At 49.6% G+C, this 27,759-nt stretch overlaps 1 protein-coding gene across 7 annotated transcripts in view; it reads right to left on the reverse strand.

The window, feature by feature from the left end:
- CCDC57 (coiled-coil domain containing 57) overlaps positions 1-27,759 on the reverse strand; it is a 101,083-nt gene that overhangs the window by 13,473 nt on the left and 59,851 nt on the right. For 5 of the 7 annotated variants that reach the window (XR_013445278.1, XM_078066285.1, XM_078066281.1 and 2 more), the window contains 2 exons: positions 24,435-24,535; positions 16,107-16,323 (listed from right to left, as the gene is read on the reverse strand). Coding sequence is in view for 6 of the 7 variants with exons in the window: in XM_078066285.1 (XP_077922411.1) it covers positions 16,107-16,323; positions 24,435-24,535 (318 nt within the window). In the remaining variant the exon portion in view is untranslated. Of the gene's footprint in view, positions 1-11,160; positions 11,366-16,106; positions 16,324-24,434; positions 24,536-26,715; positions 26,948-27,759 lie in introns of those variants that run through there. The other 2 variants (XM_078066283.1, XM_078066286.1) reach the window with 2 other exon arrangements.

Consider the following 27,759-nt stretch of genomic DNA (forward strand, 5'->3'; position numbering starts at 1 on the left):
AGCAGGGAGCCCAATGCGGGGGCTCGATCCCAGGACCCTGGGACCATGACCTGAGCCGAAGGCAGACGCTTAACGACTGAGCCACCCAGGCGCCCCAATATGTGCATTTCAAACAGTTGGTTAGCATTTGAAGGAAAAGGTAAGCTTGTCCTCTTCATTTACCTGCAGACCTGCCAGTCGGCCTCTCCGCATTATTCTCCGCTGACCCATGTTTCCATCTGGCATCATTTTCCTTCAGCCTGAAGAGTGTCCTCTAATATTTTGTGTAGTGCGTGTCGGTCGGTAAGGTGAATTCTATCAGATTTGTTTGTCTGTAAAAGCTTTTATTTTGCCTTAATTTTTGGAGGCTATTTTTACTAGACATAGAATTCCATTTTGACAGCTTTTCTTTCAGTACTTTAAATCTGATGAGCCTTTGTCTCTGGCTTGCACAGTTTCTGAAGAAAAGTCTGCCATAATTCTCTCTTTGTTCCTCTCTATGTACTGTGTCCTTTATTTTTCCTTTGACTGCTTTTAAGACTTTGTCACTGATTTTAAGAAACTTGGTTACAATACTCCCTGGGTTGCACATGCACACATGTATTTAGCCAGCTGCTTGGGGTAGTTGAACTTGGATCTGTGAGTTAAGAGTTTGCATCAAATTTAGGGGGAAATCTGGTCTTTCATTTTTTTTTAGACAGAGCAAGCACGCAAGTGGGAGAGAGAATCTCTAGCACACTCTGCGCTCGGCGTGGAGCCTGACATGGGGCTCGATCTCATGACACCAAGATTATGACCTGAGCCGAAATCAAGAGTCAGACGCTTAACCAACCAAGCCACCCAGGCGACCCTAGTCATTATTGCTTGAAATACTTTTTCTACCCCCTGTTTTCTCCCCCTTCTGTTAGACTGATGGACACTGTCTGTCAGGAGGCGGAGGCTGTTTTCACTCCCCTTTGCTTCTCTTTTTGTGCATCATTTAGGACAGATTCTGTTGCTATGTCTTTGAATTTTCTGTTTTTCCTTCTACCATCTTTATTCTTGGGTTAATCCCATCCAATGAGCTTTCCTTATCAAATATTATAGTTTTCATCTCTAGAAGTTTTGTTTGGTACTTTTCATATTCTCAATTCTTCTCATTACTTACATGTTTTTTTTTTTAAATACTTGAATATAGTCATTCCAGTTCTTTTAATGTCTTTGCTTGTTCCCTCATTTCTGTTATTTCTGGGCCTCTTTCTACTGACTGATTTTCCTCTTGCATGTGGATCATATTTTCCTGCTTCTTCACATGTCTTATAATTTTTGATTGGGCGTTGTAATATTTTCTTGAAAAAAATTTTTTTGGAGTGTTGGGTTTTATTTTGGTAGGCAGTTAGGTTCCTTGATTGGTCATTTCAAAGACTGTTTTTAAACTTTTCTTTCTTTTTCTTTTTTATTTATTTTTATTTATTTATTTATTTTTAAAGATTTTATTTATTTGACAGAGAGAGACACAGCGAGAGAGGGAACACAAGCAGGGGGAGTGGGGGAGGGAGAAGCAGGCTTCCCGCAGAGCAGGGAGCTCGATGTGGGGCTAGATCCCAGGACCCTGGGACCATGACCGGAGCCGAAGGCAGACGCTTAACGACTGAGCCACCCAGGCGCCCCTCTTTCTTTTTTTTTTGAAGATTTTATTTATTTATTTGACGGAGAGAGTTAGCAAGAGCAGAAACACAAGCAGGGGGAGTGGGAGAGGGAGAAGCAGGCTTCCCGCTGAGCAGGGAGCCCGATGAGGGGATGGATCCCAAAGACCCTAGGACCATTACCTGAGCCGAAGGCAGACGCTTAACCACTGAGCCACCCAGGCGCCCCTGTTTTTAAACTTTTCTAGTGTTAAGTCTACGTGGAGCTTCTCTCCAGAGATACCTAGCTCTACTGCTGAGGTGTGACTTCTCTGGGTCTCCACTCTGGGACGGGAGGTGATGATGGGGACTCATCACTCTGACTGAATATCTCCCTACTCTCTGAGAGTTCTGGAAACGGTTCAGCTTACAAGTCCTCTGTCTTTCCTTTGCCCGGAGTTGTGGAGTTTAGTCTATACGTCTATGGGCTAGTACGCAGTGAGGACTCAAAAAAATGCCTGTACCGGTTTCTGGAGCTCTCTTCTGTGTACTCTCCTTTCTGGACTCTGTCCTGCAACTGTCAGCCTCTTCTGCCTTCCCAAACTCCAATTCCCATTTTCCCAACTCAGTAAGGCTGCTGAGTTCTGTCTGGCACCCCCCTCCCTATGCCTGCAGCCCAGAAACTGCCTTCAGGCAGAAAGCTGGGGGGATCCTCGAACTCACCTTCCTTTCAAAGGAAACATTTGTTTTCCTTTTTTCAAGGTCTCGTGCTGCCTATTGTCCGATGTCTGAGAACAGTTGCTTCAAGAATTTTGTCCAACTTTCTAGTGGTTTACGGAGAGACATGAAAGTCTAGTCCACAAAACAGCCTAGCCAGAAGTGGAAGTGAGCACTAGCCATGCTGTGGCCCCAGAATACACACCACTGAAGAGTAAGCCGATGTGGCTATTTCTTCAAGTATTTACTTTGGTGTAGAAGTTCTTTCTATATAAACTTTTCCCCAAGTGGCGTGATTCTTTCATCACCGCGCCTTCAAGAGGAGAGCTAACAAAGACCTACTTCACCACTGCTTTTCGAAAAGTTTACGGGACACTCTGCACTTCTTATAAAGTGTAATATCAGCACAGGCAGGAAGCTGGTGTTGCTCACCCAGCTCAGGACGCAGCACTGCTCCCTCTGACCAGAACACTGGTTCTGGGATTTCTTTAGTTGTGATCACAACGGTGCTGAGACGCAGCACACACCAACCCACAACAATTTCCCTGGTGTGCTAGACACTCACATCCAGTCCCATCTGAGAGTGGTGACAGGCAAAGCCAGGAGGATAAAGGGTGCTGAGCAACCAGAGGGCAAGACCCCTTGCCCCCCGGGGTCCTCCACCCTAACAGTCACAGTGCTGAATAAGCTTCCTGGCTCTCACGGACAACTCCCGCCCCCATGCGCCTCACGAGGCCTCTCTGTGGCAGTGGCCAGTGAGAACGTGTGCTGAGCCCTCCAGTGGGAGGCACTCCACCCTGTTGGTAGCTTGTGTTCCCAGAGCGCAGCCAATGAGCCCTGCCTGGGGATTGCAACATGACATGTTTCTGGTGCAGAGGACAGCCCTCCCTGGCTCTAGCTGGCCTCCTTCCCTGTGGCCTAGGCTGCTGGTCTCTGAGCCAGGTCCCACAAGGCTCTCCTAGGTCTGTCTGTCTCACTGATGCTCACATTCTAGTAAGGTTCTCAGACCCAAGGGGAGTTCCCTAGTTAGTGCACAGGTATGAGGACCACATGGGAAGAACAGAATGTATTGTTCCAGGTGCGTTTACAATGGAATCACAAGACTTTCTTTGAGGTCACCTATCCTGTGTGATTTTAACCTTTTCTTCCTTATCACAAATCCGTATCACAAGTAGCCATCACTTAAAAACAGTGCTGGGCCCTCAGCCTGTCCTATGCTCAAACCCTGGGTTTCACGAGAAACACAAAAGCAACTGTGGGGAAGCCAGATGGTAACATTCTTGTTTTATTTATTTATTATTTATTTATTTATTTATTTATTTATGTTAATCACCATGTTTTTTGATTAGTTTTTGATGTAGTGTTCCATGATTCATTGTTTGCATATAACACCCATCGCTCCATGCAATTATTCTTGGTCTTGGGAGCATAATGTTCACAGTATGTTTTTATGACTTCAGACCAGGGCTGGGCTGGCAGAGCCACAGCTGAATCAATCTGGTTTCAGAGGAAGGTCCAAAACACTGCTCCTGAGTCCATGCATCCTTCCAGGGCAGGCATGGGACAGCCTCCACTCAAGAACACAAGACACCAAGAAGGGGACAGGTAGGATGGTGTCCTGGGGCCCACTCAGCCCTACTCAGAGGCAGGTGACATGCTGCAGGATGGATGCAAGGACAAGCCCAGGAGGGCTTGGTGTGTTTGCCCTGCGATAACATGCAGAAACATACTGTGACTCTCCAGTCAAGAGAAGCCCAGTTTTACCAGCAGTCACCAGATTCCCAGTCTGGGAAGGAGCTTTGCCAGAGGCTGGGCTTCTCTCTGGAGCCTACCTGGCTAGCCGATCCAGGTCACTGTAGCATTTTCTCTTTTTCTCAACCACGTAAAATCATGGACACAGTTCCCAGCTGGAGGGCCACACATCACTAGGCATGGCTGAGTCTGGCTCAGAAGTGTGTGGCTCACAAACTGAGCTGTAATTTGGCCCACATTTTGTTTTGATTTTTTAATTATTTGCCAATATTCTAAAATGAAAACATTCTACATAAAAAACAAGATTTCCAGCTTCTCTTGAAAAATGGGAAGATCTGGCTCTTTGGACCATCTGCCATTGAGGGGTAATGTAGGACGGCGTCATCTGCTAGCAGAGCTAGCCTGCCAGGCCATCAGCATCCCCACACAGAGTACTGCCTGGGGGTTAGCACAGCTCCTGGAGGTCTTCACGCTGCCATCTGGGGCCTGGTGCCCATGGGCACTGTGTCTGGGACTCTTCTCAGCCAGTGGGCTCAGGGTCTGGAGTGCAATGGCTTGGACTCTGGTCCTAATCCACTGACTGGGAGCTGTGAGACCTCAGGGTAGCAACCTAGCATCTCTGGGCCCAGGTCTCTTCATCGGAACGCAGAGCCCCGACCTCCAAGCTCCAAGAGCTGCTGAGAAAGGGACTCTCTGCGGAGAGGCGCACGCCAGCTCTCTGTGGCGCTGGCAGAGGCTCCACAAGAACATGACGTGGCTGGTTTTGTTTTTATCTGGATCATTGGTTAAGAACAGCCTGGCAATGTGGTTATCTGATTTAGGTGTCATCTCTGTAGAGAGATCTGTATGGAAATATTCTTACTACACAGGATTTAAAATTAATTTTGGATTAGTAGCCAGTTAATAGCATCATGCATACCCTTCTCTTAACATTTTATGCACCCCTTTTTAAAGAGAAAAATGTTTAATTTCAGGAAACACTAATGTAATTTTCAAAAGAACAATAATTTAAAGAAAAAAAAAACACCCACATTGTATCCTTTAAAAGTTGTAACCCTTTATCCCTCCTCATTTTGATCCCCTTGGGGGATCCCCTTGGGGGCAGCAAGGGAGGGAGGGTGAGTCTGGTCCTCTCTCAGGGGAGCACTGGGTGCACGGTGGGACCTTTTCAGACCCCCCGGGAGACACCAGGGGAGCTCCATCCACCAGCACCAAGGTGCCACTGAGCCACTCAGAACAGGATGGGCCTTGAGTCGGTGGGGCCTTCAGGGCAGAGCCCGCCTCCGCCTCCGCCTCCGTCTCTGGAAGTGTGTGACCCCACAGCTACATTCCTTAGGTGCTCCGGGCCATTATCTGTGTGACCTCTGGGACAGCCTTGGCCCTTCCCCCAGCTGCACGCCCCCGTTCAGGTCAGGCCTGTCCCCTCTGGAACTGGAGGACCGGGGCTTGGGACCTCTGGCTAGGGGCTACCTGGCCTTGGGTGGGCACTCAGTGTCCTGGGCCTCAGTTTCCTCACTTGAAAATAGGACAGCAGTGGTCCTGCAGATTGGTTTACTCCTGTAGGGGGTGAAGCAGAGACAGCTCACAAACAGCTGCTAACCCCATTCAGGTAACATTCATTTGTAAAAACAGGTCTGCAGCCCGCCCCCCGCCCCCGCACTGCCTGCTTCCTGAGCAGGGGCAGAGTCCCCTCCCACAGCACACTTTCCTGTCCTTCTGTGTTCTTTTACAAAGCACAACGAACATGCATTTTCTTACTCTGCGAGCTTTTGCAGTCACCTTTAAAAACGGTGCAAAACCTAACAACATGCAAAGCACTTGGAAGATGGCCAGCCTCACCCATAGTTTAAGAACGGCAAATTAAAACCAATAATGAAATATATTTTTCATCATCACATTGGCAAAAAAAGAAAATGCTTGATAAAAATCCAGCAGTACTGGGGGCGCCTGGGTGGTGTCATCAGTTAAGCCGCCAACTCTTGGTTTTGGCTCAGGTCGGGATCTCAGGGTCGAGTCCCGCATCGGGCTCTGCGCTCAGTGCAGTCTGCCTGAGATTCTCTATCTCTCTCTCAAATAAATAAACAAAATCTTAAAAAAAAAAAAAAATCCACCAGTATGGGAGTTAGGAAAGACACTCTTATACCCTGCAGCCATGAACACAAATTGGGCCAACTTTTTGAGGGCTATTTGGAAATAGCTCGCAGAACTCAAACCACTCACTCACACCTCTGACCCAGTGATTCCAGTTCGAGATATTCTGACAACGGAGTCCCACAGCCCTGCACACACACTGTGGCACTTAGGAGCTGAGACCACAGGCCATTGAAACGCCCACGGATGCAAAGTGTTTGTTAAAGCCCGAGCTCACGCGGTGGATCACCGAACCACTGGAAGGTGTTAGCTCTGGCCGCACCGATCCGATACGAAGAGCGCAGACGGGGATTTAAAAGCAAGCTGCCTCCTGGCATATACAACTAAAAAGAAAAGGGGAGGCACACACATTTTTAAATATTTGCTTCTGAGGCCACAGAGCGCAGGGCACGCCTGGAGAGGAGCAGGGGACTGGACCGTTGTGGTCTGGGGGACAGAGATGGAACTGGAGGCGGGCAGGGGGCTGGTAGGGAGGGAAGGGGGAGGAGGGGACTAACTTCTCACGGAAAACCCTACGCACCGTTTATTTCTTAGCCTAAGGAGGCGCTGGCCGTAACTAGCCGAGGCCTGGAGCCCCCTTGCTCCAGCGGGCGTTCCGCACCCTGAGCGTCCACACACGTGGCAGGGACACCGGGGAGGCTGACTACTCGAACCACCCCTGGGACGGACACAGCAACACACCGCCTCCCACGAGTCCCAGCGCCCCGGCCTCGCCCTCCGCGCCGGCTCGGGCTTCCCAAGGCAGGTGCGAGCCTCCGGCGCTGCCCCGGCGGAGTGTCCCTGTCCTGATCAACCTGGATGAGTTATTCATAGGTGACCTTTGTCATCTGGCTTAAGAAAATCTTTCCCGTTGGATTATTTGTTAAGTGAAAAAAGAATTATCTTAGAAATTTGTGATTTTAAATCACATCTCAGGTTAGCTTTCTAGTCATTTGTAAATCCTCAGTTCCAATTCTGTATGTTTTTAGGTTTGATTTTAAGCCATTTAACTCTGCCTGGGATGCATTTTGGGAGTTTAAAAAGTGTGCGGCTGGCACTGCTGGTGGAGGGTGGTCCCTTCCGCTCTGGCATCTCATCAGCGACGTGCTCGCATCTCGAAGGGCTGGGTCTTGCTATGTAGGTCCTCTTCCCCCTTGAAAACACACTCATTTAGCTTCAAGGGAGACTGTCCACATTTCCATTAGAAGTACAGTAACTGACTACTTAAATATGGAGAAAACAGCTTTACGTTATGTAATACTTCCTTCCAGGAAAAGTCAACTGTTAAAAATCTACTTTTCAACACTGCTTGGTACTTGCTCTAATCACATGCTTTTCCCGGGAATCCAGATCCCTAGGCTGCAGACTCAGGGCCTCCCTGGGCTCCATTCTTTCCAGTTATCTCCCTGCTCAACTGGATCGAGCACCTGTTGTGTACCTGCTTGTGCTGACCAGGGGGGTCAAGGATCAAGGACGATGCCCCCACCCCAGCCCCACATTGTCCCAGGATGGGGGCTAGTGCTAAGAGGGGAAGGAAGTCATCTGGAAGATGCAGCTAGCAGGGCTTGGGGTGGAGGCAGGTGCTTGGAAAGGAAGGTGGGGAGGAGGCGTCCGCAGATGCGGGCTGGAGGGGGCTGGGGGGAGGGGAGCCAAGGCCGTAGCCCCTAAGCACTGTAGCCAGGGAAGAGGAGGGAGGGGTAGGGTCAGGATGGAGCAGGCAGGGCTGGGGGCTGTCGGGGTGCGGATTGGGCGGAAGGCGGCTGGGAGTGAAGGGGCCCTTTGGACTGGATGGAGAAGGGGGCTGTGGTGACCCTGAGGCCCTGGCCTCGGATGGGGGTGCAGCAGGAACTGGCCAGGCCTGCTGGGGGCAGGATGGGGGCGGCTCTGGTCCCATCTCAAAACCAAGGGGTGTGTGTCCTCTCAGTATAAGAACTGTGTGCCATCTTGAGAAATACCGTGTAATAAATGTAATTCTTCACGTTTAAATGCAGATGTCACACACTGTTAAACTATTTACCATTTTTGACTGTTCATGATCGCTACTCACAATACACTGAAAATGGGCAAATGCAGAAGACACTTCATCCCAGTTTCTAGAACGGAGCCTCCAGACTGCTTGTCTGGGGACTGATTCCCCACATTGTACTTGATCATAAATGCTTAGGATCACACATTTACATCTCAAGCAGAGTTCCTGTCTGCCTAAGAGTGTCTTTGAAGAAACTAGTGAGGTCTTAAAAAGTGTTCTTACAGGGGCGCCTGGGTGGCTCAGTCTGTTAAGCATCTGCCTTCGGCTCAGGTCATGATCCCAGGGTCCTGGGATCGAGCCCCGAGTCGGGCTCCCTGCTCCGCGGGAAGCTTGCTTCTCCCTCTCCCACTGCCCCTGCTTGTGCTCCTTCTCTCGCTATCTCTCTGTCAAATAAATAAATAAAATCTTAAAAAAAAAAAACTAAATTGCATTAATTTCAACCTTTTCCTCCCACCTCAGTTTTTCAAAGGCGAACCAAAAGCCTACAACTAAAATTATCTTTCTTACTTTTTAATCACAAAGCACTGCTCACAAAGGGCACGGTGACCCCACCCCAGCCGGTGTCTGGCCATCCTCCCTGGCACAGACCCTGTTGAAGGCCCACCCCCCCTCCCCGGCCTTTCCCAGCTTTCCTGCCGAGGACCCCAACACAGTTCCTGGCCGCTGTCCTCAGGTCTGAGACAACCCCTGGCGAGGTGGAAGCGGGGTCTGTCAGGAGCTCTGGAGAAACACTTCCATTTGCAATGAAGAGAAAGAGAAACATGCCTTCTGCCCACGTGATGCTCGGAGCTGCTGCAGCCCTTTCGGCCCATTTAGGAGGAGCGAGAATCCCAGAGGAGCCAGCCCCAGGCTCACATGCCTCTGGACCTGACGTGCAAGTTGAGGGACTCCTCTGTGTTGGTCAGTGTGTCGGTCCCACAGCTGGGCAGGCACGCCGCATGTCAGGAACGTGATCAAATGCCCACCACCTTGGCTGTCCCCTCCTGGCTCCACTGAGTACATGTAAGTTTCTGGGGGGCACCATGATGACATAAGGTGTTTCTAGCCACCTCCATGAGTCTGTCCTGCCACCTGTGCACAAGCATGTCAGGCTGCTGGGGGGGCTGTGCTCCTCCCCACGCAGGAGGGTCTCCACCGACGCCCGCGGCACCCAGTTGGCCGCCCTGCTTGCCATGGGCCTGGCGCTGCCCGGCCGTCCCCTTCTACCTGCTTCCCGACTCGTCCAACAACGGTTTCACAACTGGGTTCTGCAAGCCTCCCACACTTCCCCCTCGGAGCGGTGGCTCTGTGTCACACTTTAATGCAGCCAAGAAAGGGAATCTGACCGGAGGCTGCCTCCCACCGCGGGACCTGTTCCAGGACAGCTCTCCAGCGGTCACTTGCATCTCTGCTGTCAGAGCAGGGACAGCTCCTGTTCTGGACTCTCGGGCTGGCGTCTGTGTAGCCGGCCTCGGACGAAGGATATGGCCTGTCCCTCAGGCGCAAAGGGCCGATGGGCCTGGGGCTTGCCGCTGCGGGGGGGAGGGGAGGACAGGGGACCCGTAGCCGCCTCCTGTGCCTCTCACCTGACCCTGTGTCTTCTGCCGGCCACCACGGAGCTGTGGCCGGCGCCCCTGTCAGCTGAGCTCGCAGTTCTGGCCCCCCATCCACCTCCCTGCCTCTGTCCTGTCACCAAGAGAGTCCCGTCCTGTCAAAGCCCAGCCCTGCGTGGCCTCTGGCCCTCCTCTCCTGAGTCTGCCCCCCCCAGATCTATCGTGTGCCACCTGCCTCTGTCACCTGCACACAGACGGGCTCCCTCCGATGTGGGTCTCTTGGAACTGCTGCCTTGCAGAGCACGGCTTCCGGAATAACGTGTCCTCCAGCCACTCCCCCCAGGAAGACCGGCATGACCACGCCACCAGTCCACGCAGACTACCCGTAGCCCCACGGTGACCCCCACTTCACGAGCGGCAGAGGCACTTGCCTGTCCTGACCTCACCCGACAGCCCTGCCACATACCCCCAGCTGACCACTCTCCTCCTCTTTAAGACTTTCCATTACCAAAGATTCCCAAATTTCATCAAGCACATGTACCTGTGTAGTTTAAAGAATAAAAATAAAATAACTTAAAGAATAAAACAAACAGTGGGGCGCCTGGCTGGCCCCGTTGGTGGAGCATGCAACTCTTCATCTCCGGATCGTGAGTTCGAGCCCCACACGGGGTGTTGGGATTACTTAAAAAAAAAAAATAAATAAATAAAACAAACACCTGTGTACTCAACTTAAACAACATTGCTACCACCTGTTTTTCTAAATAAAGTTTTATTGGCAGGCAGCCACACCCCGCATTTACGTATCGTCTGTGGCCCTTTACAGAAAAGTTTGCCAACTCCTACTTTGGATTTTTTTTTTAAATGAGGGACAGGTGGTGGCAAAGTTGCGAAGTTCTTATTGTCTGTAAAGTCTTTGTTTTGCCCTGGGTGGTCAAAGACATGTCCCTGGGTGTGGGGTCCTGGGCTGACAGCACGTACAGATCCCCCGTTGTTGCTGACCAGAAGTCAGCCGTCCATCAGGCCTCACCTCTTTGCAGGTGACAGCCTTCTGCGTCACCCCATTACCTCTGGTGCTCCTGAGTTCTGTTAGGACACTCCCAGGTGTTGCACGTCCTTGTAGTTACTCAGATTGGGGTTTGTGAGGCTTCCCGGGATGGAGAACGAGGACCGTGGGATACTTCAGCGGATCTTCACAGGGCACATTTGCCTGAGGCTCTGACCAGCATGCAGCCATGCATCAATCACACCTGCTTATGTCATCCTCCATGGCTCCTGACCTGCTTTCTTTCTGCTTCTCTTTCAATTTCTTTGTCTCTCTGGGTAATTTCTTCATATATAATGTCCATGTCACTAATCTGCTGTTAAGCCCATCCACCAAGCTGTTAATTTGAATGATGATATTCTTCTTTTCTTAAAGTTCTGTTTGTTCTTTTCTTCAGTTTGCTTGGTCTTTCTTTATAGTTCTTTGTTTCTTGAACGTGTTTTCTTGCAAGTCTCTTATTTCTTTGAACCTAGGAAACTCAGCTATTCATACCTTGTATCCTCCAGGTTTATGGAAGGTCTGTCTTCTGCTGGCCTCATTCCTGGTGCCTTGCCCCCTGCGTGCAGGATCCCATTCTCAGCTAGAATCGGATTTGTGGGAATGTTTATGGCCTGGGACAAAGTGGACCCCATAAAGCGGTCTGTCTCCACTGCTGCCCAGTCCTCGGGGGCCCCACCGGCTCATAGCCCTGAGAACTAAAGTCCTCAGGCCACACGGGCGTTGTAACTGGGACTGACCCACATGAGAGCGGTGTATGGTGACAAGTTATAAAGGACGGCCCTCCTGCCAGCACTCCGTGCGAGGGCCCGGTCCTCAGTGGGGGCACTGGGCAGGCGGGGCACGGAGCTGGTTCTGGCTCACCTTCCCACTGTGGGCGGGTGGGACCCTTGCCAGTCCCTGCTTTCTGGGCAGGCTCACCCATCACACCCCCTCACGGGTGGGCCCTGAGTTTTGTCACTTGCTTTCTGGACACCGTGAGGCTGTGATACCCAATGTCAAGTTCACCCAGTTTGACAGAGGCCTTGGGGTCAAAGGGGATGGTGGTGATCAGCCTGTAGGCAGGGCTCCTCCTTCATGGGGTCTTCGGCTTTTTTTTTTTTTTTTTTAAAGATTTTATTTATTTATTTGACAGAGAGAGAGACAGTGAGAGAGGGAACACAAGCAGGGGGAGTGGGAGAGGGAGAAGCAGGCTCCCCGCTGAGCAGGGAGCCCGATGTGGGGCTCGATCCCAGGACCCTGGGACCATGACCTGAGCCGAAGGCAGATGCTTAACGACTGAGCCACCCAGGCGCCCCAAGGGTCTTTGGCTTTTAAGAATTCTCCACCTTCTTGCCACAAATGGATGCCTTCAAGCATGACTGTGGCTTTTTTTTTTTTTAAGCATGCTCTGCTTTACTTATTTATTTATTTATTTTGTTTACACCCAACGTGGGGCTTGAACTCATGACCCCGAGATCAAAAGTCACACGGGATAGAAGGAACATACCTCAATATCATAAAAGCCATCTATGAAAAGTCCACAGGGAATATCAACCTCAATGGGGAAAAACTGAGAGCTTTCCCCCTAAGGTCAGGAACACGGCAGGGATGTCCACCATCACCACTGCTATTCAACATAGTATTAGAAATCCCAGCCTCAGCAATCAGACAACAAAAAGAAATAAAAGGCATCCGAATCAGCAAAGAAGAAGTCAAACTCTCACTCTTCATAGATGATATGATACTCTATGTAAAAACCCAAAATACTCCACCCCAAAATTGCCGGAACTCATCCAGGAATTCAGCAAAGAGGCAGGATATAAAAATCAATGCACAGAAATCAGTGGCATTCCTATACACTAACAATGAGACAGAAGAAAGAGAAATTAAGGAGTCGATCCCATTTACAATGGAACCCAAAACCATAAGATACCTGGGAATAAATCCAACCAAAGAGGCAAAGGATCTGTACCCTGAAAACTATAGATCACTTATAAAGAAATTGAGGAAGGCACAAAGAAATGGAAAAACGTTCCATGCTCATGGATTGGAAGAACAAATATTGTGAAAATGTCTACGCTGCCCAGAGCAATCTACACATTCAATGCAATCCGTATCAAAATACCATCCACTTTCTTCAAAGAAATGGAACAAATAATCCTAAAATTTTTATGGAACCAGAAAAGACCCCGAATAGCCAGAGGAATGTTGAAAAAGAAAAGCAAAGCTGGCGGCATCACAATTCCGGACTTCCAGCTCTACTACAAAGCTGTCATCATCAAGACAGTATGGTACCGGCACAAAAACAGACACATAGATCAATGGAACAGAATAGAGAGCCCAGAAATGGACCCTCAACTCTATGGTCAACTAATCTTTGACAAAGCAGGAAAGAATGTCCAATGGAAAAAAGACAGTCTCTTCAACAAATGGTGTTGGGAAAATTGGACAGCCACATGCAGAAGAATGAAACAGGACCATTTCCTTACACCACACACAAAAATAGACTCCAAATGGTTGAAAGACCTCAATGTGAGACAGGAGTCCATCAAAATCCTAAAGGAGAACACCGGCAGCAATCTCTTCGACCTCAGCCGCAGCAACTTCTTCCTAGAACATCGCCAAAGGCAAGGGAAGCAAGGGCAAAAATGAACTACTGGGACTTCATCAAGATAAAAAGCTTTTGCACAGCGAAAGAAACAGTCAACAAAACCAAAAGACAACCGACAGAATGGGAGAAGATATTTGCAAATGACATATCAGATAAAGGCCTAGTATCCAAAATCTATAAAGAACTTATTAAACTCAACACCCAAAGAACAAATAATCCAATCAAGAAATGGACAGAAGATGGGGCACCTGGGTGGCTCAGTCGTTAAGGGTCTGCCTTTGGCTCAGGTCATGATCCCAGGGTCCTGGGATCAAGTCCTGCATTGGGCTCCCTGTTCAGCCAGAAGCCTGCTTGTCCCTCTCCCACTCCCCCTGCTTGTGTTCCCTCTCTCGCTGTCTCTCTGTCAAATAAATAAATAAAACTTAAAAAAAAAAAAAAAGAAATGGACAGAAGACATTTCTCCAAAGAAGACATACAAATGGCCAACAGAAAAATCGAAACCTCAATGAGATATCACCTCACACCAGTCAGAATGGCTCAAATTAACAAGTCAGGAAACGACAGATGTTGGCAGGGATGTGGAGAAAGGGGAACCCTCCTACACTGTTGGTGGGAATGCAAGCTGGTGCAGCCACTCTGGAAAACAGTATGGAGGTTCCTCAAGACGTTAACAAGAGAGCTAGCCTACGACCCAGCAATTACACTACGGGGTATTTACCCCGAAGACAAAAATGTAGTAAAAAGAAGGGGCACCTGCACCCCAATGTTTATAGCAGCAATATCCACAATAGCCAAACTATGGAAAGAGCCCAGATGTCCATCCACAGATGAAGATAAAGAAGATGTGGTCTATATATACAACGGAATATTACTCAGCCATCAAAAAATGAGATCTTGTCATTTGCAATGACATGGATAGAACTAGAGGGTATTATGCTGAGTGAAATAAGTCAATCAGAGAAAGACAATTATATGATTTCACTCATGTGGAATTTAAGAAACAAAATAGACGATCATGGAGAGAGGAAAAAATAAAACAAGATGAAATCTGAGAGGGAGACAAACCATAAGAGACTCAACTCTAAGAAACAAACTGAGGGTTGCTGGAGGGGAGGGGGGTGGAGGGATGGGGTTACTGGGTGACAGGCACTAAGGAGGGCATGTGATGTAATGAGCACTGGGTGTTATACGCAACGGATGAATCACTGACCTCTACCTCTGAAACTAATAATGCAGTATATGTTAATTAATTAAATTTAAATTTTAAAATGTTTTAAAAAAACAAAAAAAAAGTCAAATGAGGGGCGCCTGGGTGGCTCAGTCGTTAAGCGTCTGCCTTCGGCTCAGGTCATGATCCCAGGGTCCCGGGATTGAGCCCCCGCATCGGGTTCCCTACTCAGTGGGGAGTCTGCTTCTCCCTCTCCCGCTCCCCCTGCTTGTGTTCCTTCTTTCACTGTGTCTCTCTGTCAAATAAATAAATAAAATCTTAAAAAAAAAAACGTCAAATGAGAACCTGGGGGGTGGGTGGGGGGATGTGCGAGATCTGTAATTCATGTCTCAGAAAAGGCCCAATTTCCATCATAAATGATGAGCTAATACAAATCAGTAAGACACAGATAGTAAACTCCACGTACAAAGGGGCAGAGAATTGAAGGTGAGGAAGAGGAAGTGAAGTGGGGAAGGCCCACCTCCCAATGGGGTGGCTGTGGACCTGCCAGAGCCCAGCTGGACAACGTCTTCCCGAACCAGAAATGCTTCTGCTTTCCGACAAAGCGACGCCCCGCCCTGCGGGCTGAAAGCTTGTGTACAAGGCCGTTCACTTTAACATGACGTGTATGACAAAAGATTGGAAATAACCTAAAATGTCCACAGCAGGGACAAGGTCACATCACGTTGTTGGCACATCTACGTAACAGAGCGCGACCTGCATGGGCTCCGCACGGGCTGCCCTCCCTCGGCCTTCTTGCCACATGGGGGGCTCATGCAGCTCCCCCAGAGGTGGGCCCTCGAGATGGATTCTCCCGGACACCCGTGATGACCAGGCGGACAAGGACAAGGGCAGGGTCGTGCTCGCGAGGCTGGGCAGCACAGAGAATGCCCGTGTCTCCAGACTGACGCACCAGCTCCCTGGGAAGGGGCCCCCGCGGGTGGCTTGTGCGGCACCCGGGCCCGCGGCGACACAGCCCCGAGCCTCCGCGCGGGAGCCTGCACAGGCGGAAGGACCAGTGTGTCTGTCTGCACGTCAGCCTGACGGGGTCACCCAGCCCCGCCAGGCAGCGGCCGGGACAGCACGTCTCACCTCTGTTCTGACTTCTGGCTGGACTTCCTCATGGATCAAGCCCTTCCTTCCCACTTCTCTCTGAACTCCAGCAAAAGACCCTGAGAGCAGGGTCCCCAGTGGGAACCGAAATTCCCCTCAAGCTATAAGGACAGCTCTGAGCCAGCAGGACCCCCGTGACGGACCTCATGACGGTGACCGACCTGACCTTCACTGCCCACCTGCACGCACCCACTGACCTCTGTCCCACATGGTCCTTATATAAACCTGGAAGTGTTTTCTGCACTTGGGAGGGTCTTCTGGACAACAGTCCCCTGGCTTCCTGGGAACGGCCTCCCTGAAATAAACTCCTTTCTTGTGTCACCGCCACCGTCTCTCTGCCCGTGGATTCTGTCGGTGGCCACTGGCCGAGCCTGGCCTGTTTGGGACCCCAGAGCCCTGGCCCCAGCCTACCTGGTGCAGAGTCGTCCTGGGAGGTGAGGCCAGAGGGGCTGGATCCCAGGTCCAGTAACTTCCACGTGTCCTGAAGGGGACCGCTGGCCGCTGATGAGGAGCTTCCGGTGTGGTGCCCACTTTCCCTGTGGGATTCTTGAGCTGGGCGTGACTTTGAGGACCGGTTTTCCTTGTGCCGAGTTGATCTGCAAGTCACTGTAGAGATTCTGTGTTGCCTCTATGCAAGTAAAAAAAGACAGAATTATCCCTGAGAGCCCTGCTCTGCTGTCCCCGGAGTAAGTGACAAGGCGGTGGGCATGGCCCAAAGACAGGCCTTGGGGTGAGGCTTCAGGGACCATCTCGCAGAGGCCCTGGGCACCCTGGGGTGCCCGACCAGCTGGGGTTCCTACGGACACTGGAAGGACAAAGCAACGTGTAGGGCAAAGGCAGTCTGGTCTCCTTGGAAAGAAGGGCAAATGCCCCAAAACACGCCTCTCCGGCTGTGCCAAGGCCCACGCTGGAGCCCGTGTCCGCCCATGCCCCCAGTGCCCCAGGCGGACCCACTCCGTGAAGGCACAAGGGCAGAATCCGCCAGCCCAAGAGAAGCGTCTAGTGCTGCCGCGGCAACAGCCACCTGCTAGGACTCCCAGCGCTTGGCTTTCCATGGTGGCATGGTGTCCCCAGCACAGGCGGCCTGCCCTACCTGCCCCGCCCCGGCCCCTGCCGTCCAGCCCCGAGGAGGACTGCTTCTCCCCACCGTCTGGGCCGAGCGGGGTTGGGCCTTCCCCGAGCATTCAGAGACACGTTTTTTCTTGGTGTTCTTAGAGTCCTGCCGTGAAAGGCGAACAGAAGGAATTCAGTGTCGGCGGGTCACTGATGGGGTGTGTTACCGAGGAAGAAACGCTCTCCCCAAATTTCCAGTATCAGGGACTCGCTCAAGTTGGTGTCAGGCCAGAAGGGAGGGGCATGGTCGTGTCCACCAGCCAGGATGAACAGTGTCCACCTGAGTGCCCCTCCCGGCCTTCAGGAGACCAAGCACCCCAGCATCGCACAGACCCCTTCTCAGCATCAGGGGAGGGAGCCCTGAGCCTGACCCCCCGTGCCTCTCAGTTTGCTGGCAGGCCCCCGCAGCCTGAACGGCCTTCCACCCTCCCTCTGTGGGGACGCCTGCCCGAGAGCAGTCAGAGGGGAACAGTAAGGAGTCTTAAGAGGCACTGAACGGGAACATGGAAGAAAATGTAAGCATTACAAGCAGCTGGACGAGGGCAGAGCCTGAGCAGTGGGCCACTCGCAGGGAGGGCCCGGCCAGACCCACCAGCCTCTTCCTGGAGCCCCAGAGAACATTCACACCCACTGCACCGCTCTTCTCTGCTCTAGTTTAATTAATATTTGAATTCAACTGAGTAATGCATGCATATTTTTTAATTTTAACTTACAGCCCCCGGCGCAGCAGTGCTGATAAATGGGCTTTTCATGTTTGTTGACTGACAGAGTTTCTTCCTCCAGGGTTTCTTTTCTTTTTCTTTTTAAAAGATTTACTGACTTGAGAGAAAGAGAGCGAGCGAGCAGGAATGGGATGCGCAGAGGGACAGAGAGAGTCTCAAGGAGATTCCGCACTGAGCGGGGAGCCCGACTCAGGGCTCGATCCCAGGACCCTGAGATCACGACCTGAGCCGTAATCAAGAGTCAGCCACTTAACCGACTGAGCCACTCAGGTGCCCTTCCTCCACAGTTTCTGATCATATCCTTTGCTTTTTTATCTATTGGTTAAAAAAGCGGGCCTCATGGAGTCGTCTTTTCTCAAGTTTTAAGAAAGGAGGCATTTCACTGGATGTAACAAAGCCATGGTAGTTTTGTAGTTTGAAGGAGATTAATAAAGTGTAATGCAATATTTAATATACTAGAGAGAAGTGGAGGTCCAGGTCATGATATGCACGTTTTACTGTGACAGGTAACAGGCACATTTATTCGACAACTTGGGAGATTTTCTTCTAATAACACATATTTAGAACTTTAATCAATGCAGGTGATTTGAAAGTTATGAATAGCTAGGTACTTCAATGCTTTAACAGCATTTCCCACAAGTGGTGAAGGGGTCGTGCAGGGGAGGGGGTCCTCCAGGAGAGGGAGTCGTGCAGGGGAGGGGGTCATGCAGGGGAGGGAGTCGTGCAGGGGAGGGGGTCCTCTAGGAGAGGGGGTCCTCCAGGGGAGGGTGTCGTGCAGGAGAGGGGGTCGTGCAGGGGAGGGGGTCCTCCAGGAGAGGGAGTCGTGCAGGGGAGGGGGTCGTGCAGGGGAGGGGGTCGTGCAGGGGAGGGAGTCGTGCAGGGGAGGGGGTCCTCCAGGAGAGGGTGTTGTGCAGGGGAGGGGGTCGTGCAGGGGAGGGGGTTGTGCAGGGGAGGGGGTCCTCCAGGGGAGGGTGTCGTGCAGGGGAGGGGGTCCTCCAGGAGACGGTGTTGTGCAGGAGAGGGGGTCGTGCAGGGGAGGGTGTCATGCAGGAGAGGGGGTCGTGCAGGGGAGGGAGTCGTGCAGGGGAGGGGGTCGTGCAGGGGAGGGGGTCCTCTAGGAGAGGGGGTCCTCCAGGGGAGGGTGTTGTGCAGGGGAGGGTGTCGTGCAGGGGAGGGGGTCCTCTAGGAGAAGGGGTCCTCCAGGGGAGGGTGTCGTGCAGGAGAGGGGGTCCTCCAGGGGAGGGTGTTGTGCAGGAGAGGGGGTCGTGCAGGGGAGGGAGTCGTGCAGGGGAGGGGGTCGTGCAGGGGAGGGGGTCCTCTAGGAGAGGGGGTCCTCCAGGGGAGGGGGTCGTGCAGGGGAGGGGGTCCTCTGGTGGAAAACGCCATGGTCTTCAGCCCCCTTTCTGTGGCCGGCCCTGTGCCGTTTCTCAGGCCGGCGTCTCCTCGTTGGGCAGACCATTGTGCAGGCCTCTCCCACAGACCCATTCCGGGTGCCCTGGTGCTCTCCCCACTGTCCCTGCCGTCCTGTGATGCAGACCCTGCCATTGGCCAAGGGCTTGTGTTGAGGCCAGCGGAAGCCCCCCAGCCCCAGGAGGTGTGTGCCTGACGGACATGGCAGCAGGGCAGTTCAGGCATCGCCAGTCCCAGGCCGCCGCTCGCCTCCTCCCACCCAGCAGCCAGGCCTCAAGCCTGGGCTCCTTCCCTCTCCCACAATCCAAATCCATCCCACAGCGAATTCTGGCTTCAGCTGTGTCCAGATGTGACGCTTCCCCTCGCTGGCCGCCCACCCCTTACCCGGGCCCCGAGGTCAGCGCAGAGCCTGAGCACTGCTACCTCGCTAGGGCCACCTTGGGGCTCACGTCACCCCTGGGGGAACAGGCCATCCATCTCCCAGCTGGCGCTCTCTTACTTTAAACAAACTGAAAAGGCAAGCCATACACTGGAGACTCTTTGCAGAACATGGGCGGATAGGGATTGATCTCAAGACTATAAAACTCCCACATCCTTCAAGGACACTGAGTGTTAGTGAGTGAGACACTACACACAGGTGTAGTGAGAAACGGCGCCAAGACACGCGCTCGCTACTTTTCATCAGTTAATTACAGGCGGAAGCGTCTAGTCGTGTGGAAAGGCTTGTGAAGAACAGAAATCTAAAGGCAGCGCAGCGGAGGGCATGGCCTCCGTGGAAGGACAGGGGCATCCTGCTGGCCGGGACCCCGGCTGTGGTTGTCAGAAGTGCCAGCAGACAGAACTCAGCACCTGTTCTGGGTAAAAACTCAGTACAGCAGGAGGAGAAAGAACTTTAAACTGATGAAGGGTCTGAATGAGGTCGAACCATATGAAATTGCTGATATTTAACCACTTTTGACTTACAAAAATGGCAATTTTGTAGGACCCAACTTAACACCCAAGCCTACAGCAAACTTTCTACTTGAAGATAAAATGCAAAAAGCATTTGGGGCACCCGGCTGGCTCAGTCGGGGGGGCGTGTGACTCCTGATCTTGGGATTGTGAGTTTGAGCCCCACGTGCATGTAGAGATTGCTTAAAAAAATAAAACCTTTACCCCAAAAAAATGAAAAAAAGCATTCTATAAATCAGGACAAAGGTGTGGATGACCCTGTTCTCTGTGGTGCATGGGAGTCCTGGCCAGGACAGCAGCATGAGACAGGACCGTGAGGGGAGGAGCCTGACCCTCACCACAGACGCTCACCATTCGCACAGAGAACCTGGGAAAATGGCTGCCACACGTATTAGCGCTAATCAGTTCTGTGGAGTTGCTAGTTATAAAACATTTGGTAAAAGCTGACTATGCTCCAGTTGCCTGCAATAGCTAGAAAATGTAAGCTTAAAGAGATCCTCGAGATAAACAGACTGGTGCAGTCATCAAACAGAATGCCGTCCAGCAACAGGAAGGGCGCTTTCAGACCACGGAAAGACCTGGAGGAAATGTAGATGCATATTACCGGGAGAAAGGAGCCAATCTGGAAAAGGCTACATGGCCTATGATTCCAACCCCGTGACATTCGGGGGAAACGGCAGAACTGTGAGGCAGTAAGAAGATCAGTTGGTACCAAGGATAGAACTGGAAAGGGGGGAGGGTGAACAGAGCGCAGAGGAATTTTAGGACAGTGAAACTGCTCTGTGTGAGACACGAGGTGGACAAGTGTCATCATACATTTGTGCAAACCTGGAGAACACACAGCAGTGAGCGCGAGCCCTCACATACGCCCCGGGCTCTGGGTGATGATCCTGGGTCCGTGCGGGCTCCTCAGTGTGACAGACACACCACCTGGTGGAACGCTGATATGTGTGCACAAGATGACTTTCATAACAATGTTTACAGCAAAAAATAGCCAAAATGCCCACTGAGAGAAGAATGGATGAGCCAGTGTTGATGTATTTATACAATGGAAAGAATATGCACAAACTGGTGTCTAGACCTGGGCTTGCCAAGCCACACCCGGCAGAGGCCAAATCCTGCCCCTCCTTCTGGACAGCCCATGAGCTAAAAGTAGTTTTTACGTTTTTAAATAGTTGAAAAAATCAAAAGAAGAATGTTTCATGACATGAAGACTATATGAGATTGACCTTTCTGATCTCCGGGTTTTCCTGGAGCACATCCAGGCCCATCTGCTCACGTACCACCTGTGGAACGGGGGGCCCTAAAGCTGTGGCCTGACGTAGCTGCTCTCCATATATCGCATCGATACATCCCAGAAGCACAGTGTGGAATGAAAGCGCTCTGCAGAAAGATATATACACAACCCCCAGATGTGATGTATACAGATTTTTAAATATCTGAGAAGAGAAACACCAGACTCAGGAAAGTCTGAAGGGGGGATGTAGGGGTAGAACTCTCAAAGGGGTTTTGACTTTATAACATTTTGTTTATTAAGTTGGATGGTGTATATCATATTAGTCTTTGTATCTTCTTAGAAGTCTAAAAATATTTATAATAAAAATACATAAATTACAGTATTCACCTAGTAAAGATCAAATGGGACGAACAGCTAAGAAATTTTTGTAAAGGAAGATAAACAAGAGCAACCTTGTTATATGTATTTGTAATATATTAAAAATATTACAAAGGTATGGTTTTTTTTTTTAAGATTTTATTTATTTATTTGAGAGAGAGAGAGAGAGAAACCATGAGCAAGGGGAGGGGCAGAGAGAGAAGGAGAGAGAGTCCTAGGCAGACTCCTTGTTTGATCCCATAACCTGAGATCACAACCTGAACAGAAACCATGAGTCAGCTGCTTAAACGACTGAGCCCCCCAGGCGCCCCTGCAAAGGTATGGTATTTAGAGCAGGACAGCCCCAGCTGGGGAAAGGACCCTTCACTGGAGCTGTGTAGAAAATAAATACAGATCCAAACCTGAAAATGCAGAGGTGCCACCCCGTGGTCTGCCAAACACGGGCCTGGCTCTTCCAAAACGTCAGCATTGTGAAGGACAAACAAGGTCAGAAGACTCATTCTGGGGTGAAGGAGATGCCCACACGTGCACCTATGCCCATGCATGCATGCACACGTGCACAAACATACTACTCGTGCAACCCCCACATGCATGTCCATACACACACAGCCACACGTACGTGTAGGTGTGCAAGTGCTGCAGGCAATGTGGGTCTTGGACTTGTGACTCACAAAATCTGAGTTTACAATATGTATTAAATTCTAGGATCATAGTCATGTTTCCTGATTTTCATAATGTTGGGAGGAGTCCTTGTTTTCAGACATAAAGGGGCTCGATGTCTGCAACTTATTCTCAGCTGGTCCAGGAACAAAGTTGTCTGACTGTGTGTGTGTGTCTACCTATCATTCATCCACCTATCCATCCATCCATCCATCCATCCATCCATCCACCCACCTGTCCACCTGTCCACCCACCCATCTATTTATCCATTCACCCCTCCATCCACCACCCACCCATCCACCCTTCCACCCACCCTTCCATCCATCCACCCATCCATTCATCCATCCATCCATCCATCCATCCATCCACCTATCCACCCATCCACCTACCCATTTATTTATCCATTCACCCATTCATCTATCACCCACCCACACACCCTTCCATCCATCCACCCATCCATCCATCCATCCATCCACCTATCCATCCATCCGTCCATCCTCCATCCATCCATCCACCCATCCATCCATCCACCCATCCATCCATCCACTTATCCATCCATCCATCCATCCACTTATCCATCCATCCATCCATCCACCCACCCACCTATCCATCCATCCAACCATCCATCTATCCATCCACCTATCCAACCATCCATCTATCCATCATCCACCTATCCAACCAACCATCCATCCATCCATCAGCCATCATCTATCTATCTATCTATCTATCTATCTATCTATCTATCTATCTATAATGTGGGGGAGGCAGAGGGAGGGAAGAGAAAGAATGGCAAAGCAAATGTAGTGATCAGTTAACAACTGGTGAGTCGAGGTAAAGGGTATAGTGCTATTTTTGCCACTTTGTGTAAATTTGAAATTATTTCAAAATAAAAAATTATTTGAAAAAGACACAAGCAAGAGTTTAGATGTTTAGCACATGGATAAAAAAAATCAATTCAAAATCACTGAGAAAAAGGAGGATAATTACTTATGGGTATTATGACAGTTAGTGAAACAGAACAGCTAGAAGAAATGGGTGGATATTTACCTAAACTCGGAATAGAGAAAAAACACAGTGAAATAAAACATTAAAGTAGACTGACAGAATTCATTACATTAAAAAAAGTTATCTGTGGATTAAGAAAACAAAGAAAGGCTAAAGGCAAATGACAAGTCTGGGAAAGGTTATAATGGACAAGCAGCAGTTCCTTCATTTATAAGGAACTCTTAAAAACTAGTAAGTACAAACACACAAGTAGAAAAATTAGCAAAGCATGTGTATAAATAACCCACAAAAAAAGAAATATATATGGCCAATAAATAGATTACAGACTTTAATACCACTAAGAACACAAGAAACTTCTAAAAGATGAAATTTTTTTAACCCATCATATCGGTAAAGATTTGAAAAATAAGGGACCTGGGTGGCTCAGCCAGTTAAGCATCTGCCTTCAGCTCAGGTCATGATCTCAGGGTCCTGGGATCCAGCCCCGCACTGGGCTCCCTGCTCAGGGGGGAGTCTGCTTCTCCCTCTCCCTCTGTGTGTGTGTGCTTTCTCTCTCTCTCAAATAAATAAATAAAATCTTAAAAAAAAGTAATACTCGGGTGGGTAAAGCACAGTAAAACATACATATGATGTAATTTGTAATTTTATATTTATTATTTACTTAGGTAATTAAAAAAAACAGCAGGAGGGGTGTCTGGGTAGCTTGGTTAAGCATCTGACTTTTGGTTTCAGCTCAGGGCATGATCTCAGGGTCGGGAGATTGAGCCCCACATCGGGCTCCGCACTCAGCGGGGAGTCTGCCTGAGATTCTCTCTCTTCCTCTCCCTCTGCCCCTCCCTCTCTCCCTCTCTCTCTAAAATAAATAAATCTTAAAAAAAAAAAATAGCAGGGGGTGCCTGGGTGGCTCAGTCGTTAAGCGTCTGCCTTCGGCTCAGGTCATGATCCCGGGGTCCTGGGATCGAGCCCCGCGTCGGGTTCCCTGCTCAATGGGAGACCTGTTTCTCCCTCTCCCACTCCCCCTGCTTGTGTTCCCTCTCTCGCTGTGTCTCTCTCTGTCAAATAAATAAATAAAATCTAAAAAAAAAAAAAAAAACCCCAGCAGGAAACACACTGAGATGTTACTAGTAACCATGCTTGGGTGCTGAAAATTGGAGGCCTTTTCAATTGTGTTTACTGGATTTTACATTTTGGAAATGAAATACAATACTTAAGTGATTAGTAAACAGTTATTAGAAGTATATTTCTTAGATAAAGGAGTATTACCTGAGCTGCAGAATGGGGCTGCAACTGTCCCAAAGGGGCCTCAGGTGCGACACTCCGGTTCTGGGCCTCAGGGGTGGGCAGGGGGTGACGAAGCGGTTTCCCTAGAAACAAGGGGAGGAAAGGATTTGCTTTTTCTTTTTTTCCTTTTTGCTTTTTTTAAAAGGCAGCTCTATGCCCAACGTGGGGCTTGAACTCACATCCCTGAGACCAGGAGTCACATGCTCCACCGACCGAGACAGCTGGGCTCCGGAACGGTTTGCTTTCTGTGGGCACCTCGCTTCCCGATGTCCCTGGTGCCAAACACAAACACTGCAGAAGTACAGCACGTTCCTGCCTACACCAGTCAGCCCTCTCTTGCAGTGTGCGTAGGGGTGACGCCGCGAGCCGTTGTTGTGACTGCAGAGTGCAGGGCCTCTCACACACAACTCTGGACACACCTTCTCAAAGCGCCGTTAATCAACACGTTCACTAACAGACCCAAAGATATACCCTCTCTGCAGCACAGAAAAGTAAGCAGCAGAAGGTTAAGTGAATAAACTTAAAGATTCTGCTTGTAAGAGATGCTTCAGCATCCTGTCTTACTTAGAAAGATCTAGGCAACCAAGGAATACTCGTTCATTAACTCAGTTTGGGTTAAGTTACCTACAAATCTTGGAAATTAATCTTTAAGCTCACATACTACAAGATACAATTACTGTTGATATAACATTTCTCAGAATAAATCTACTTGGTTAAACACAAGCTTACTGAGGACCCCAATGAGGTTTTTGTGTATATGAGTTGTAAATAATGATATGAACTGTATTAGTACTGATATGTACTTAATTACGTACTGTATGTACTGAAACAGAAATTTTTTAAAACCTTATATTCCATTCACTTGAAGATGGGGGTGGTGACTACGCTGCATGTTAACATCTGGGTAGTTACGAAATTAGTTCTGCCCCATGGACCTCCTGGGATGGGTCCTAAAGTACTATGTCAGTTTTTTTCCAGGAGATAAAAGGACATGGGAAAGACAAAATTTGGAAATGAATTTATTTTCCTTAGTTTTTAATACCTGAGCTTAAAAGCTATGGAGTCTGAAGATACACAAATGGCCAACAAGCCCATGAAAAGGTGGTCAACACCATTAGTCGTCAGGGAAATGCAAAATCAAAATCACAGTGAGATACCACTTTGCACTCATTAGGATGGACAGAAGAAAAAAGACAGAAAGTAAGTGTTGCCCGGGGTGTGGAGACATCAGAACCCTCGTACATTGCTGGTGGGAAAGCAAAATGTTGCAGTTGCTGTGGGAAAAGTTTTACTTTGATGAAAAGAAAAAAGGGGGGGAAGAAAGAGACAAGAGAGAAAGCTCTGCAGTGAGGACAGTGTGCAAGGACCGCTTACGAGCTGTGGTCCCAGCTACTTGCGGACGACCGCGGTCTGCGAACAGCGACCCTGCACCTGCCCCGCAGTCAGGCCAGCAGGAGCCTCACCCGAGGCCGCAGGCCCACACCACTCCCCTCCCTCCTCCCGTCACGTAGGCACCTCATCTCACAGCGTTGCAACAAAGGGGGGTACGGCTCAGTGCGATGATTTTGAGAGACCCCAGTCACAGAACTTTATTTACAACATATTGCTATAATTGCTCTATTTCATTATTAGCTATTGTGAACCTCTTCCTGCACCTAATTTATACACGTTATCATGGGTAAGCATGTCTAGGAGAAACGAGGGACACACAGGGTCTGGTACCGTCGCAGTTTCGGGCACCCCCGGCGGGTCATGGAACGTGTGGGGACAGGCTCTGACGGCACCGCTCTGCCCGCTCTGAGGCAGGATTTCCAGAGCTCCAGTCAGAAGAACGTGGACTCCTCTGACCAGAAACCAAACCAAATGGATCATGAATCCGTCACCGAGGACACTTGTAGAAGTCTGAATGCGCGACTTCCTAGGTATGGAAGGGCCCTTTCCCCTTCCTCTTGGCCGCTGTCATCTAAAACCCGAGAGGCTGGGGCGCCTGGGTGGCTCAGGTGGTTAAGCGTCTGCCTTCGGCTCGGGTCATGATCCCGGGGTCCTGGGATCGAGTCCCACATCAGGCTCCCTGCTCCTTGGGAGCCTGCTTCTCCCTCTGCCTCTCTCTCTCTCTCTGTCTCTCATGAATAAATAAATAAAATCTTAAAAAAACAAAAAACAAAAAAAAAAACCCGAGAGGCCTCTGCTTCTGTAAACTTAAGGGAAGCATTTCTAAGCGGCATCTTCTTGTCTCCCTAAGTCTTCCAGAACTCAGAAACTTTTGTTAAAAAGCAACTCACAGGAGGCATCCCCAGAAGCGGAAGTGAGCAGCGGGCTGGCTGGTGAGGGGCTGCGAGGGGCTGTCGAAGCAAGTTGAAGATGAACGCCAGAGGCCGTGGGCCGCAGCTAAGGGACGGTATTCCAGTTACTGAACTCTCAGCAAGCAGATCTTCTGAAAGTCATGATCTTCGAAAAGGCCTTGTGTGAAAAATGAACTTCTGCCCAGTCATCATCTTGAATTATCAGAAAAAAAGTTCCAGCTCAAACAAGATAAAATGAATTTTTCCACTAAAATTACAAATGGAGGGGCACCTGGGTGCCCATTTGACCAAATGGTCAAATGTCTGCCTTCAGCTCAGGTCATGATCCTGAGTCCTGGGATCGAGTTCCGCATCGGGCTCCCTGCTCAGCGGGAAGCCTGCTTCTCCCTCTCCCTCTGCCACTCCCCCTGCTTGTGCACTCTCTCTCTCAAATAAATAAAATCTTTAAAAATAAATAAATAAATAAAATAAAATTACAAATGGAATTCAAGGCAGAGCAGCAGGCTCAGGGTCTTCCATTTCTTCCGAGCTCAAACCTTTCACTGGGTATTTTCAGGGGTAATGATGGGACTATTGGATGTGAAGATATTCTTAATGAGCCGTCACAAAGTGAACTAATGGGAGAACCAGGCTTGATGGTGGAATATAAACTCAGTTTCCTATAATCTATTGTGCCGCTCATGAAAATACAGGGGCTGCATCTTGTTTATGGTCATCTTTTTACTATAATTTGATGTATACAACATTAAAAGTACTGACCCATGACAACTGTTGCCTAAACAGTATCTGTGATCATTTGAAATTATTTGGGTCTTTGGTTTATGGCCATACGACAACTGAAAGCACTAAAGGGAGATGATTTTAAAACTTCCAATTTATATGAAAACAATAGCATTCTATGTCTTTAAAAAATTGTTGCTAATGAGTATTTGAAAACTGTCTGTAGGTTCCAATTCAGCCTATTTCCTGGGTATTCCATAAATTTAGTTTTGAATAACCATTAT

This window comes from Halichoerus grypus, chromosome 2 (genome assembly GCF_964656455.1).
Source record: "Halichoerus grypus chromosome 2, mHalGry1.hap1.1, whole genome shotgun sequence".
In the NCBI taxonomy this organism is placed as follows: domain Eukaryota; kingdom Metazoa; phylum Chordata; class Mammalia; order Carnivora; family Phocidae; genus Halichoerus; species Halichoerus grypus.